This window comes from Sarcophilus harrisii, chromosome 2 (assembly GCF_902635505.1).
Source record: "Sarcophilus harrisii chromosome 2, mSarHar1.11, whole genome shotgun sequence".
Taxonomy (NCBI): domain Eukaryota; kingdom Metazoa; phylum Chordata; class Mammalia; order Dasyuromorphia; family Dasyuridae; genus Sarcophilus; species Sarcophilus harrisii.
This window is the reverse complement of record NC_045427.1, coordinates 509,109,941-509,124,237: the sequence shown is the minus strand read 5'-3', so window position 1 is coordinate 509,124,237 and position 14,297 is coordinate 509,109,941. Positions and strand designations below refer to the sequence as shown.

Below are 14,297 nucleotides of genomic sequence, written 5' to 3'. Positions count from 1 at the left end.
AGCAACCAAGAAAACTGGCTTCTGTTCAGAAAGCCTTGTAGTAAACGTACCTGATATTAAGATACATTAAACAATTTTTTCCCCAGAAACCAAGATAGCTTGGGATAAAAACAATGAGAGCTGCTTGACAAGAAAATCTGGAAGAGCTTTGATCATCAAATCATCCAGTGCTACTGATCTGATTTACAAAGCATAGTTCACTCTGGGTGGGATTTAGCAGGAATTTTACCTACTGTGGCTTGTTAATTAATTATGAGAACTAAATCCAATATTTTATGTGTTAGAGAGAAATCCAGCACAAGCATTTCCACATTTCTGTGGTTCTCTCATGCTTAATCAAGACCTTTAACGGTACATCACTGCCTACACAATAAAGTCCAAACTTTTGCCTGGCAGTCTAGGCCTGTCTAAGCCTGTATTGTATTGTATTATATAATCATTTATCTCCTACTATTTCTCTATGTGAAAACTGTTCTAGTCAAATTGCTTTCACTCCTCAAGTTAGAATTTCCTTTTTACTCTTCTCTCTACTTAAGGCATTCTTCAAAGCCTACTTCAAATAGTACCTACCCTGTAATCCCAGACCTGAGCATCCTGGTCTGGATGCAATTTTTCATCTTTCCATCTGTTGCTAATATTATTTTCCATACTAATCTATTTGTATTTAAAGTTCACAGCTTTGCACTGTTAGATACATTTTCTAAGCTAGCAGTGCCTCAGATTTGGGGATAGTGACCCATGCCTCTCTATAACTCTTAAGGTCATTAAATACAGTACTCTACACCTTGTAGGTGCTTGATAAAAAATACCTGGTGAATGATTTTAAGTTGCATTCATGTACTGGCATTTAATTTCTGTGCTTACTTTGAAGGATGCTGCTGGACGCTAGAATTATTGGAAATTTCTCATTTTTGATCAGACTGGAGCTGGAAGGGTCCTTAAGAGATCTAGTCCAAATTTCTTATTTTACAGAAAAGTTTAAAGTCTATGATGACCAAAGGAATAAATAGCAGAGGCCAAATTTGACCTTAAGTCCTCTAATGCCAAGTCTAGGCTATCTCCACTACAATATATTTCCTTTATATTTCCACATCAAAGAGAAGACTAGGGTTTAATCCTACAACTAATAGGGGAAACTCTGCTCCCTTTCCCCAACCTGCAGGCATAAAGGTAACTACTTTCATTCTCTCTCTAACTTTTGTCTTGCTGGGAAAATTGAGATTTGGTATAAAACTAACTGAAAAGTTTCAGAGCGCAGTGAATAGCAATTCCCCCCACCCCCCAACACACACACACAAAACTACTTGCCTGACTTCCAAGCCATCTAAGAAAACACCTGTTTTCTTTACTTTCTTCACTGTTTTTTCCCAAACACAAAATTACCTCCTAGGAACTTCTGTAAGGACTTTTTCCAGGTGGGGGATTTTGTCATAATTTGGAAGGTTCCCAAGGAACATGCAAAGAAGGAAGAGAGAACAGAAGCTTGGCTTTCTGGTCTTAAACAAGAAAGCCAATTTTGAAAAGGATGTGTATATCTCTGCCCTTGTATATACTCCCTAAATTCCTCTGTTGCTTATAGAGGCCAGTCTAGATATGAAACACCACAGGGGGAAATTAAAGGGAAAGTATTTCTCTATCCTCTCCCCGGATGATAAGAGGTCAATGTCTTTCCACAGAGAAGTTTCCATATTTCATGTGGTATGTCTTATTAATTAAAAAAAAAAAAAAACTGATTTACCTTATTTTCCCCAATACTTTTTGACAAATTGATTTTGCCTTTATTTTTCCTTTCCTTTCTAGGTAGTGGTAGGGAGTGATGCTAAGGGGAAGGACTGGGGAAGGGGAGAAAAATGTGCACCTGCATAAAACCTAGAGTCTATGATTTGCTATCTCAGCAGAATGACATATAAGACATTTCTTTTCTTTCAATGTGACTGCTGAATCAGAGAAGAAATCTATTAATCTCTTCATTACAGTATTCAACATGAATTTTTCAGCCATTAGAGGAAATAAAACAACTACTTAAAAGCAGCTACTCAGATATCCTCTCTCAGTACACAGATATTCATTAATCAACCAAATCACAGGGGAAAAGAAAGTAATAATCATTAAATAGGAAAGAAATATGGGAGGGGAAGGGGAAGAATAACTTGAATTTTTATTTTGAACCATTATTTTAAGAAATGTAAATAGAGGGCACAATTCTCTCATTTCATTGATAGGCCCTTTGATCCCAGACTTTCAGAAGCAAGGCCAGCTTTTTCTGCTGCCTGGCTTTCCACTCAGTGCTAATTAAAACAAAAAGGCAGCTTTTGTAGATGACTAGCCAAGAAGGGTGGGGTAGGACAGGGTAAGGGTGTGTGGGGGGTGGGGAGAAGGGGGAAAAATGAACATATTTAGTAGGAGTTAATGTGGGTATATCAGATGAGAAAGGGAAACAGGCTGTGGTAAAACTGACATTGATAATTTAGCAAAACTGTGCCACAGGGGCTGAACAGGGTTAAAGTTACATCATTCTGCCTGTAATTCCAGCTCTCTTTTAAACAACAACTTTAAGTCAATGGGGCTTTCATAGTTCTGTCTATGTGGGGAACAGCTGTTCAACTTTTACTAGACAGCTGAGGCCACAGTGTCTGAGAAAACTGCAGTACCCGCTAAGAGTTGTAAACAGCTGCCAGTAGTTCATCATCTCCACGTTGGAATGCTTCTTAGCAGACATGCAACATTCATACACAAAGCACAGGTGATGGGAGATGGCTAGATCCAAGAACCCTGATTTTCAGAAAGATCAGGCAATGCAGAAGGCTTGAGAAGCTATGTGGACACAAGTAATTGCTTGATCAGCATGAGTGAATGGATCCATAGTCAAATTGTTTGTAGGAGGAAGTATTGGTGGCCCTAACTACTGAGTTGCCTAGCTACTTCCCCGAGATCAGACTCAGCAATTTTGCTTCTCCAGAGTTGCTGACTTTGTTGCAGTATTGGTCAAAAAAGTAGAGCACAGTTTAAATTTCCCAATTTACCCTAACTTATAATAAATCATTTAATATTAGTTTAACTTATTCATTAAAAAGGTAAAAATCCCCAATCACAACAATAATGAATGCCTTGAGAAATGTTTACTTACACTTTTAATTAAAGTCATAATGACTTGGCAACATGCAAAAGCAAATTTCAACAGTTTATATATCTACTAGCAAGAAGTGGTTTTGTTTGGGGGAAAAAAAGGAAAAAGCCCACATTGCTATCCCCTCATTTTTTTTTTTTTTTTCTATTCTAAATATTTTAAAGTTTAGTCACATGTAAGTCATTCACATAAGGGCTCTTTCCATAAAACTAAAGTTAAACAGAGAAAAGTATCTTTCTTAAGTCTGTGGAATACATGTTAACATATAAAGATTCAGAGAGGATACAAATAAAGATAGGCCATTAAAAGAAATAAAACTAGCCATGGGTCAAATTCACAGGGGCTCATAAAAATACAATGTAAACCTGGGCTGTGAGGGAAAAGATAAGCTGCATTTTAACTTTTAAAACAAGAGATTTTACTCTTCTCCTAGGTTCTCTTTCCAAACAATAATTTGCTTTGCTGTCAATTAATATTTATGGAACTTCTATAAGAAATTATAAAAATTAAATTAGCTATGTCATTAAAATATTTCTTAGTGTACAGATTTTTTTTTCACACTTTTTCTAATCATAGTTTGATTTCAGGCATGAAAAAACTTCGATACCATTCAAAATAAAATAATAGCAACAATCATACTACTAAATAAGATAATAAAATCTAGCATACCTGTAAGAGGTGATGGTGATCCAACTGGTGTTGATGGATTTGAGGGAAAGCTACTGCTGGTATGGTCTGGAGAATAAATCTAACAAAATGAAAATATGTAAATTTATTTATCAACATTTGATTCAAAAAGGAAAAATGAAAACTACTTATTGCATTATATATATATATTTTTATCTTCCATTGCCATCTTTGAAGCTAACTTGGTTTTAAAAAATTTATTGATCAATCCTAGCACGGCTTTACTATATCAAAGACTTGAGTCTGTATTTGTGGAGCCTCAGTTTTTTTATACCAACATTCAAAAAGCATTATATGATTTATATAGTAAGGTGAACTCAGAAAAGAGAAACTTGTTAGCTTTTTTTTTTTTTCCGGTTATTTAAAGTGGTATGAAAATAATGAATAGCTTTGGAAATGATTACTAAAAGATAAGATGTGAATGTTATGAGATCAAGGAAAAAGAAAAATAGGGGAATATGTGTCAGGACATAAATTATATACACATGACCAACTGCTGTCCTTTAGTCACCCTATGAAGCCGATAATGCTTAAAACATTTTCAGAATACCTCTCCTTAGAAGTACTTCTTCAGAAATCATGTATAATCTGCCATAAGAAAGTCAGACTCATTACTTTATAAATAAAAGCTTGTTTTGACTAGAAATAGCAGTATCCAATTTGATCACCAACAGTGTTCACTAGACTTCGTTCCAAATGACTTTGGGCAATTTTCCAAAAAACCAAATATATCCTCAGAAGGAAAAAAAATATTTTTGTGAGTAGTGATAAGATTCAGAAGGCAAATCTATAAAAGAGGTTCTAAAAATATTTTAAGCAATGATATTATTATTGAAATAGTTCATATGATGACTATTTTGAGGTTAATAACATACCTCTGAATGTATAAATTCTGGAACATTTATTAAGGGAAGAAAAGCAGTTATATTACATGATAGTGACTTTCTATGCCAATAGAAATAGTTGTAGCACTTCCTTAAAGGTTACCTAGTAAACCACAGATATTTCACAAATTCTCCCAATTGAGGTACCAAGGACCTCTTCTGGGCCAATCCTGTGCCCATAATGGATACAACAAATTACTCTCAGAAGTGTGCATGTAACCAGCTTATTGCAAATTGGCCAACTGCTGGGAGCAAGTTGCCATTCCCTGAATGTCATCAAGTGAAGAAAGTGTGATTATAAACTTGTTCTCAATAGAAAGGATTCAATCTTGAATGATATCACTCTCAAAGCTTCTACTAAAATAAGTTTTAGAAGATTCAATTTTAGAACTTAAATGTTGTCTAAAGGGTGGGTGGGTTCTCAAAGTAATCCATACAGGTTTAAGATAATGCAATTTTCTGTAAAGAAATGCATAGTCAGTAATTTCACAAACCATTACTAACAAACCTGAAAACTTCTGTAAAAAAATATGATGTGACTTCCGAACAGTATAAAAAAGTCAACTAACTCAGCTAAAAGGCACCAGTTTTTATAAGGTCCTACTAAATTGTTATTTCAACTATACAGTTTTTAAAGATCATTATCAAATAATTAAAAACTAGAAACTGGGAAATCAAGTTGGAAAGCATGTAAAGAGCAGGATCTCAGATGACTAAGATAAGGAAATTGGTACGGGGAGGCAGAAGTTTTGTCAGTGGTCACTATTACTATTCCACTGATGCCTAGAATTAACTTAGAGTTGCTGCCCTCTGAGAATTATTGGGTGACATCTGTGAAAATTAGCTGGTGGTCACACTCTGAGTCCTAGTGGCTTTTGTACATATGTGATCTAGATCAACTATGCAAATCAACATGGGCTTATGGTTTAAATGAAACCAGATAAGGCTTTAAAGTAAGGTAAATGTCAACTAACATTTCTTCTATGCCTCTGATGCCTTTCTTTGTATTCCCAGTGCCTGGCATATAGTAGGCACTTAATACATGCTTACTGATTGATGTTTACTTTATATAAAATCCCCTATGATTAGACTATGATCCTAGGATCCAAAACTGTTTTTAATTTGATGGCATTCTTGAAGTTGTTTGAATGGCTGATTTGGTGGCATGCCAAATGAATGATGCAAGAAAAAAACTTGAGATCCATTTAATTCTGCCACTGTTAAAAATCTGGCCAACTTAATAAGCTTTAATGTGCTTATGAGTAGAATGGATCAATAGCGAATGTGGGCTTCATTTCACATTTCACAGTTCCCTTAGAGATGTTGCCAACCACCCCCCCCCCAAAAAAAAAAACCCAAAAAACAAAAAAAAACCCAAACCCAAACCCAAACCCAAAAACTCAAAACAACAAAAGCAACAGCAACAGCAGCAACCCAAAACAAAACAAAAACCTAACATTGCCTATAAAGTCCCTTAAGTACTAGGGAAGAAGGCTAACTGGCTGATAGCAGGTACTGAGCTTTAACCCTCAGATTCATCTAAATCCAACCTGTATAATATGCTAGACAAGTATATTAGATTGTTGCTATAATACATTTTGATAAAAGTGCAATTCAGTATACAGTGATCTGGTCATGTAAGCAAGCCATACAGTTAGGAGTTAATTACTGAAGAACCAGAAGTACTATATAAAGTGAGATGGTTTTAACGTAGTTACATGGTATAAATCTTGAGACGAGTATTAAAGTGAAGCTTGACTGTATTCAGGAATTGTTCCTAACACATTAAGCTGCCAATGTTACTCTATTTGGCAGATATGGTCCTTCAAGGGTGGAAGTGGATTGTCAACCCTCAATTTCCTTGATTTCCTCTCTACTGCAACCAAATGATTCCCTAAGTATGTCAATAGCCGGTGACAGCTCCTTTATCTAAAAGAAGGAAGAGGTTACACTTCAGAGGAACAGGCAAAACTGAGAATGACAATGAGGATTACTACCTTTCAGTGACTGAGCAAAACTGTTCCTCTGCTCTATGCAAAATATATGTAAACCCTCTTCTTTTCCCTTAATGACTGCATTCACAGAGGAGGAAAAGGGTAACACAAATTTATCTCGAAGGGGAGGGGAAAAGAAAGCATTTCTAGTGTGTTTGTAACCTGGTTAACCCAAATAAAAGCTTTCCCCCAATCATCATTTTCACTGACACCTTTCCTCCCCAATCCCATTTCAGGACTGAAAGTGATGATACATACAAGTTTATTAGCAATATGTTTCTTGGGTTTACAGACAACTTGGCAAGATGCAATATACCTTCTTTTGTTCCATGCTGTTTTGATAAATGTAAAGAAATAAATCTGTATGTGACTATAATGACACAATATGTAAAACAAGCATGCTTGCTCTAAAACCCTATACACCATTTGCTTCAACTTTGGTTTTGCATACCATACTCTGCTATCGCCTTGTCAGACAAAGATTTCCCAAGTTTGTAAAACTTGTGTTACTTTTAAAAAACTCAACACACACAATGCTTTATTTGGAATACAGCATTCACCCAATTTGACTAATCAACAATACATTTTCTATTGGAATCTCGAGTTTTAAAGAGATCTCACAGTGGAGTTAAGTGAAAAGGGGGAAAAAGTCATGCACTTTAAAAATGGGGGTGGGGAAGAAAAAAGTCATTTAGAAACCAGGACGTAAACACAAAGTAAGAGCTCATTCTGCATGCAATCCATGGTTGCTGTACTGTTAAATGACCAATGATGAATAACTCTGATACCTTCTGCCAGGCTTAAACGGTAACATGACTCATTTTACTGCAACAAATGAGACTCCTCCTCCTATCAGTCATGGTCCATTCCAATCAGCAGGGTGCCAATAAGCCAGGGTCTAATGAAAAGGGCCTTAGACAAAAAGGACACAATGGAGAGCCCACAGAGCCAAACCTCCGAGCTGTTAGCCCAATTTTTTAAACACTACAGTGCACATTTCAGTTAATCTTTGTTATGCTAATGTTATTGAGTCAAAGGCAACAAAGAAACTTATTTCATGAATTACTTTTAAAAGTCAACTTCCCTGAATTTTCTTTCCTTTTGTTAGGGACTACTGGCCATTTAACCATCAAGATCACAAAAAACACATTTATTCTTGCTCTGAGGTAGGAATCAAAACATAAATTATCACAAAGAGGTCTGATATAATCAACAAAGTTAAACAGTCCTCCTGTTTGATCTCCTCTAAATTAAAGACCAAGTGTTTTGATTTGGTATTAGGCACTGAAATAAACCAGATGTTTCTTCCTCCATATAACCCTCCATGGGCACAATCTTAAAGGGTTATTGTCTGGCAAATGTTCAGGGAAACACATTAGAAATGGCACGAATACCCAGATTTTCTTTTCTTTCTATCTACACTAGTTCATTATCTAAACTAATGCATAATCCACAGAGCTTTGGGAACTTTGTGTAAATACTTTCATGTACAATTCTCTTTCTTGCTACCCTGAGATTAAGACCACAATTATCCTGGCTTAAACCTAAAATAAAAGAACCTTTGCAAATGTATTATCTGGCCTTACATGTTTAATCACACAGTATTCTGTATGTGCTTTAATACCTAAAATGAAGAACAAAGGTTGTACCCGCTGATGTTTTACACATGAAAGGCCTCTCTAAGATGTACATCAACAGACAATTTGGGAACCAGAAATGATTTTTAACAAAAGGATGAGGGTTTCTATGTTTAAAATCATATGTTCCTTTTAAACATTTAAAAGTGTAAAGAATTTAAAATTTTGAGATGATATCATTATAGACCTACTAGACTCAGTTTCCAAATAAAGTATCCCAAGATGGAAAATTTGAAATGTATATTATCAGATTCTTCACTGTAATAATCATTAAGTTTCTTCTCTCCATCCTTCACATGTTTAACTATGTAATCACATGCTCCCTTGACAATTTAATGTTTAATTAATTAATTAATTTTTTAAAAAGAACAAATCTATTTGCTCTAAAAGTAAGTCTGTAGTGGGGGTGGGGAAATGTGTTCTTGGGGTGGGGGGATGAGAGGGAGGGCAGCAGATGGATTGAAGCAAGGGATTTGAAGTGTGCAGACTATGGCATGCGGTGATAGAGCAGATGGAATGCATCACCATCAGCTATGACAGAAATGATTTATGGAATGACCTGGCTGCTCCTGCCAAGCAAAAACATAGGATGACAGAGTTAAGTTTCCATGACAACCAAAGCCCACCCACTAACTAGATTAAACATTTCTTCCCTGGCTTCCACTCATAGTAAATTTGGAATTCTTTCCAAATGCCAACCTGGTTTGGCTAGTGTACTACTCATAATAAGGGAAAGTACTCAAGGACCTGGAGGTACCTGAAAATGCACTTGAGGATCACTGAGGATGTCAGAAACTTTTGCTGTCTTACAAGTCAAAATTTCTGCAGAGAACTTAAATGGATTATGAAGCTTTATATTCCCTAACTATATCTCCCTACCTCATAGAGATACTTGCCATTCAAGTGAGATAATGTATATGAAAGCAGTTTGCAAAGTACAGATTTCTCTTTTAAGTATGCCATATTATTTAAAGATACATTTTCATTGATATCTTTTGTTTTTAAATCATTTACATTCCTCAATATATTCTTTTCAGAGAGTCATTCCTTATAACCAGCAAGGTAATATTTTAAAAGTCAAAAGGATCTCACAAACTCAATGCTTATTGGTCTTGCTGCATTTGAAATACTTGCTACCAGATTCCATTTGGGTTAACAGACTCCCTAATCACCTCAGTTCTTTTAGAAGTAACTTATGAGTTAATAAAATGTATCAGGAACTGCTCTCAAAAATCTCAATTCACTAGTAAGTTGAAATTTAAGAATACAGCTGCTAGAGTTTGGCTCTGTTTTGTTTTTCACAATTCTGATTACAGAGACTTTATATATGTGATTTATCTACATAAAATATCAGAGATAGCTCTTTAATAGTTCTATTAAGAAATACTCCACCTGTTATGTGGATCCAAAAGATCCACTTGGGGTCAGGACTGTTGGTGTCAGAAAGAAGTCAAGCCTATAGGATTTCTAAGAGCATATTTGCTAGGAAAAGAAGAAAACAAGAATAGGAGGCAGCCTGGGGAAAATCTTCTGAACTTTGAAGCATAAATCTATTCCTAAAAGAATCGACTTAAGGCTCCTTGTGGGTTAGTGATGACTGACTGCCTTGTCTTCCATTTGGCAGTGAAAAAAGAAAGGATTTAAAGTTGATTGTCTATGAATCAGACACTAAAACATAATCAGAGCTTTATTATTAATATGTTGATAACAGTGTGATATAAAGTAGTTCTTCCAGATAATACTATGGTAATTTTATTATGAATTTCCCAAAACACAGTTTTACTCATTTTAGCATCAATTCTTAAAATGAATTTGGCATCTGAAATGTTCTCTCATTTCTTTTTCTCCTGATTGGATCAACTGCAGCTGTAATGATAAACAGTCTTTCTGTTGTTGGTTTTTTCCTTTCTTTTATATGCAAAATACTTTGCCTTTAAAAAAAATTCCTTATAAATCCATTTTACTCTTTGGATCTGAAGGGAATAGCTGGGTTGCCCTTCTTGGTTCCATTCAACCTATTTTAAAGGGTCACTGAGCATGTACTTTAAACCTTTATGAATGAACTGATCCACTAATCTTTGTTATTTGTGTCTTGGATACAAAATGTTCAAATTCATTCTCCATCTACTTACAGCTCATCCATATATAGACAAGGCAAATGTTTCAAATGAAGTCAGAAGGCTAATTTTCATGAAAAAAAAAAAATAGTAACTTCCTTTATTTGATATATATACAATACATGTATATACATATATGTATATATGAATATACACGTACATAGAAAAGAGAAAAGAGGAAGGGGAAAGGGAAGGAGAGAGACAGAGAATCAGAGTCAGAGACAAGAGAGACAGAGAGAGCGAGAGAAAGATTTTTGAATAATTTAAGCTTACGTATCAACTGTAGACTCAATATGGAGTTGGTGATTAACAAAGAGTTGTATAATTGTAATGTGGAAATTATAATAGGGAAGTCTAGAAATTAAGGACCACATTATTTTATGTATGAAACCTAAAATCCAAAAAGGAACCCCCCAAACCCAATGACCTATAATTACTACTGAACACAGTGTTAATACTCACAGATGCCAAAGCCTTGCCAAGTGCATCGCCCGTCTGTGAGCTTCCAGCAGCATTCCCTCTGGTTCCTGGATATGAAGAGTAGGAAAACGAACCAAGAGTTTACTTTCAGACTATAAAGTAAGTTTACATGCCTCTGACATTTATAAACATGGTAAAATGTCCACAGTTTTTCAGAGGTATGCTTTTTAGTAATTCTACATTTATGACACTAATATAACAAACATTTCATCTGTGATATATTTAATATGGTGATTTTATAGGTGCCTTTTGAGACATTATAAGGTTGAAGGATGAAAATTAAAAAAAAAAAAATTCCTCATTTAAAAAAACCAAAAAGACATATAGGATCACAGATAATCCAAAAAGTTGATCCTAATGATTTTTGAACCTTAAAATACTCACCTAAAATATTATCTGATCCATTGATGGGAGGAGTATGTGAGGCAGCAACATAAGGTGAACTGCTGGTACTGCCTCGATGGAAGCTAGACATTGGAGGAAGACTTGCATTTATATCTGTTGGTGAAACTGAATGTGGAGGATAACTCTAGAAAAAAAAAGGAAAAAAAGACAAGATCTCATCAGCTCCACTTCCTGAATAAACATGCACACATGGTTAAACAATGACTGCAATATGTCAAAAAGAGAACATTGCAAGTTAGCAGCTGAGGAACTTCAATTGTGTCAGGGCTGCTTTCTTACAAGTCTACATAGAATGCGTTAAGCAGAGAAGTATTTCAAATATGAACATTTTGATAGAATCTAATTTTATAATTATAATCCTAAAAGAAATAAAAGTAGAAACAGAAAGCTAGTGTGCCTTAATTGTGGGGTATAACCTTACCAAGCGGTCATGTGTATGTAGACTGCCATAACTACTGGATTGTGACATGTGAGAAGTGGAGGTCCCCAGAATTCCACCATAACCAGGCTGGCTCATCCCATTCGATGAACTCCAAAGGTCAGAAGAATTGTGGGTCCCATCTAAAAAGAAGAGAAAAAAAATTTCTTCTTAGCAAAGAAATTGAACTTATTTTACGTTATTAATGATATAAAAATTAACTTTCTCTCTAGATTCACTCGTCTCATGCCAGTAATAAGACTCTCCATTTAGTTCTCCTTTCTTCATGTTGCATTGCTATATTTAAAAAGAAGAAATTAGTCTCAAGAGTTGAAATATAATCTGGCAGCTGAGAAAATACCAAGTACTTGAGCTAATTACAAAAACCTTTAGAAACTCCAGATTCATATCAAGAAAAGTGATAAAATGCCAGACTATGGTAGGAGGGGCAAATTTGAAGCTTGCAAACTTGGTTAAGTGGCACTCGTCATAAATATAGAATGGAAAAAATTATTAATCTATAATAGGCAATTTATATTATCTAAAAACATTTTAACAAAGTGAAATAAAATTTTTTTCAGGAAGATTTAAATAACTAATAATTACTATATTATATTCAGCCTCTAACCAAAATGTGTCGATAGTGACTTCACTTACCAATGTAAAAGTCAAACAACTCTGTATATAGTAATTTATTGCTCACGTGTAACGTGTGCTTTCCAGTCTAAAACCACATCAGACCATGTAAAACCATTTGCTAGACATGAAGTAAAGGAAACGTAATCCTTTTTCTCTCTTACAAAGTCTTACCCTGGTCTCTCCTTTTTGCACCATATTTATATTAGAAATTCTAGGTATGATACTACTCTAAATCCTTCATGTAAAATGCAAAAATTGAACAAGTTGTCAATAAAAGCTGTCCATTCAGGTTTCAGAATGATCAAGAATTCCTTTTCTCATTTTTCTCAATTACTCCAATGTGCTATTCCGAAGCCCTTACAAATCTAAGACTGGCTGACTGCCCATCTGGTCTGCTGGGTAATCCACCTAAATTGCAGTCAGCAATTAACGTCACTGGAAAACCTTTAAATCAAAGGACAGTTTATTTCACTCAGAAACACCTAGATAATTTATATCAAACTTCCTGCATGGTCACATAGCAACCACTCTTTTCTGGAAACTTTATGACCCAAAGTGTCAGTTAATATGCAAAAAATAATCACAGTAGCATGTACTAGGGTTTTTTGTTTGTTTGTTTTTAAAAAGTACTTACCTTGCATAAAGAAAGTGCTAGCAAACATACTGGTTGGTGGTTTGGGAGATGGATAACTAGGAGATTCTCGGTTGAAATCATCCGAATTTGGGGATGGTGCATATACCTTAAAATTAAATACCAACAAAATTAAAAAAAAAAAAAAAAGAATACATGCTCTCTGGCTAACACTTAGGTAAAGCTGAATTGAGTACTCAAAAAAAAAAAAAAAAAAAAAAAAAGCCCCAAACCTTGAAAACATATACATAAGTCCAGAAAAATAATGCACAATTCGATCGCTGTCTGAATGTTTGTTTTTAGCAAACTGCCAGAGCAGAACACCACGAGCATCCCCATAACACACTTTACAGTGTGCCAATTAAACCAGGTGGTTGGATAAAGGCATATAATGTTGAATTTGCTTACAAAACACAAATCTCACAGTCTTGTGGCACAAAATGCAGGATATAAAACCTTTACTAAATATGGCTCAAAAGATAAACTGGATCCATAAAATCCAAACTCCTGATGTAAACATTAAATACCAAACAATTACAATTTAATTAAACTAGATAAAATGTGAATGACCTATGTAAATACTAAGAATTAAACACATAGGGCATATAGCAATCAGATTCTTTCTTAATTAGATAAGGTTTCCATAAAAAGAATGTACAATCTATATCTTGCTATGGGATTTTAAAGCTCAAAACAAAATAATCTTTCAAGTCTGGCACTGCTTAAAAAACAAAACAAACAAAAACACAACAACTCATTTTGATTTTTCAGTGGAGTACCAATTTCCCTTGGTAAACCTTTATTTCAGATAAACACAGTATGAACATTTTGAACTGGCAACTGACCAACATTCTCATCACTTTGGAAACTATTTAGGCAGCCAAATAACCTTAATAATCAAACTATCCTTATGGCAGCTGCTGAAATCAAACAGGGAAAACAAATCTTTAAAAAAGAAATTAGATTAGGTATGGACTACACATGAAACAGGGAAAAGGTAGGATGATGTTACCCATAAAACAAAGAGATGATCTGTAAGAAGCAGGGGAAATTATTTCATTGACAAGTATTACTTTAATACCAATACATTAAATTTTATTGCAACATGAAGGACCACATTCATTGGAATGAGAGAATTTTCACAGAATCAGAGATTTAGAGCTGTAAAGGACACTATATATTAATTAGATTGTTTATAAAAACTAACATATCAAAATGCTGTGAGAGTACAACATTTTAACATAGGACCAAAAATGATTTAAAAAAAAAATAAACCAA

At 34.7% G+C, this 14,297-nt stretch overlaps 1 protein-coding gene across 5 annotated transcripts in view; it reads right to left on the bottom strand.

Moving 5' to 3' along the window:
* TCF12 (transcription factor 12) overlaps window positions 1-14,297 on the bottom strand; it is a 402,673-nt gene that overhangs the window by 29,509 nt on the left and 358,867 nt on the right. For all 5 annotated transcript variants that reach the window (XM_023498571.2, XM_031955269.1, XM_031955268.1 and 2 more), the window contains 5 exons: window positions 13,023-13,128; window positions 11,753-11,892; window positions 11,311-11,455; window positions 10,909-10,973; window positions 3,797-3,875 (listed from right to left, as the gene is read on the bottom strand). In XM_023498571.2, the coding sequence (XP_023354339.1) occupies window positions 3,797-3,875; window positions 10,909-10,973; window positions 11,311-11,455; window positions 11,753-11,892; window positions 13,023-13,128 (535 nt within the window). The remainder of the gene's footprint in view (window positions 1-3,796; window positions 3,876-10,908; window positions 10,974-11,310; window positions 11,456-11,752; window positions 11,893-13,022; window positions 13,129-14,297) is intronic.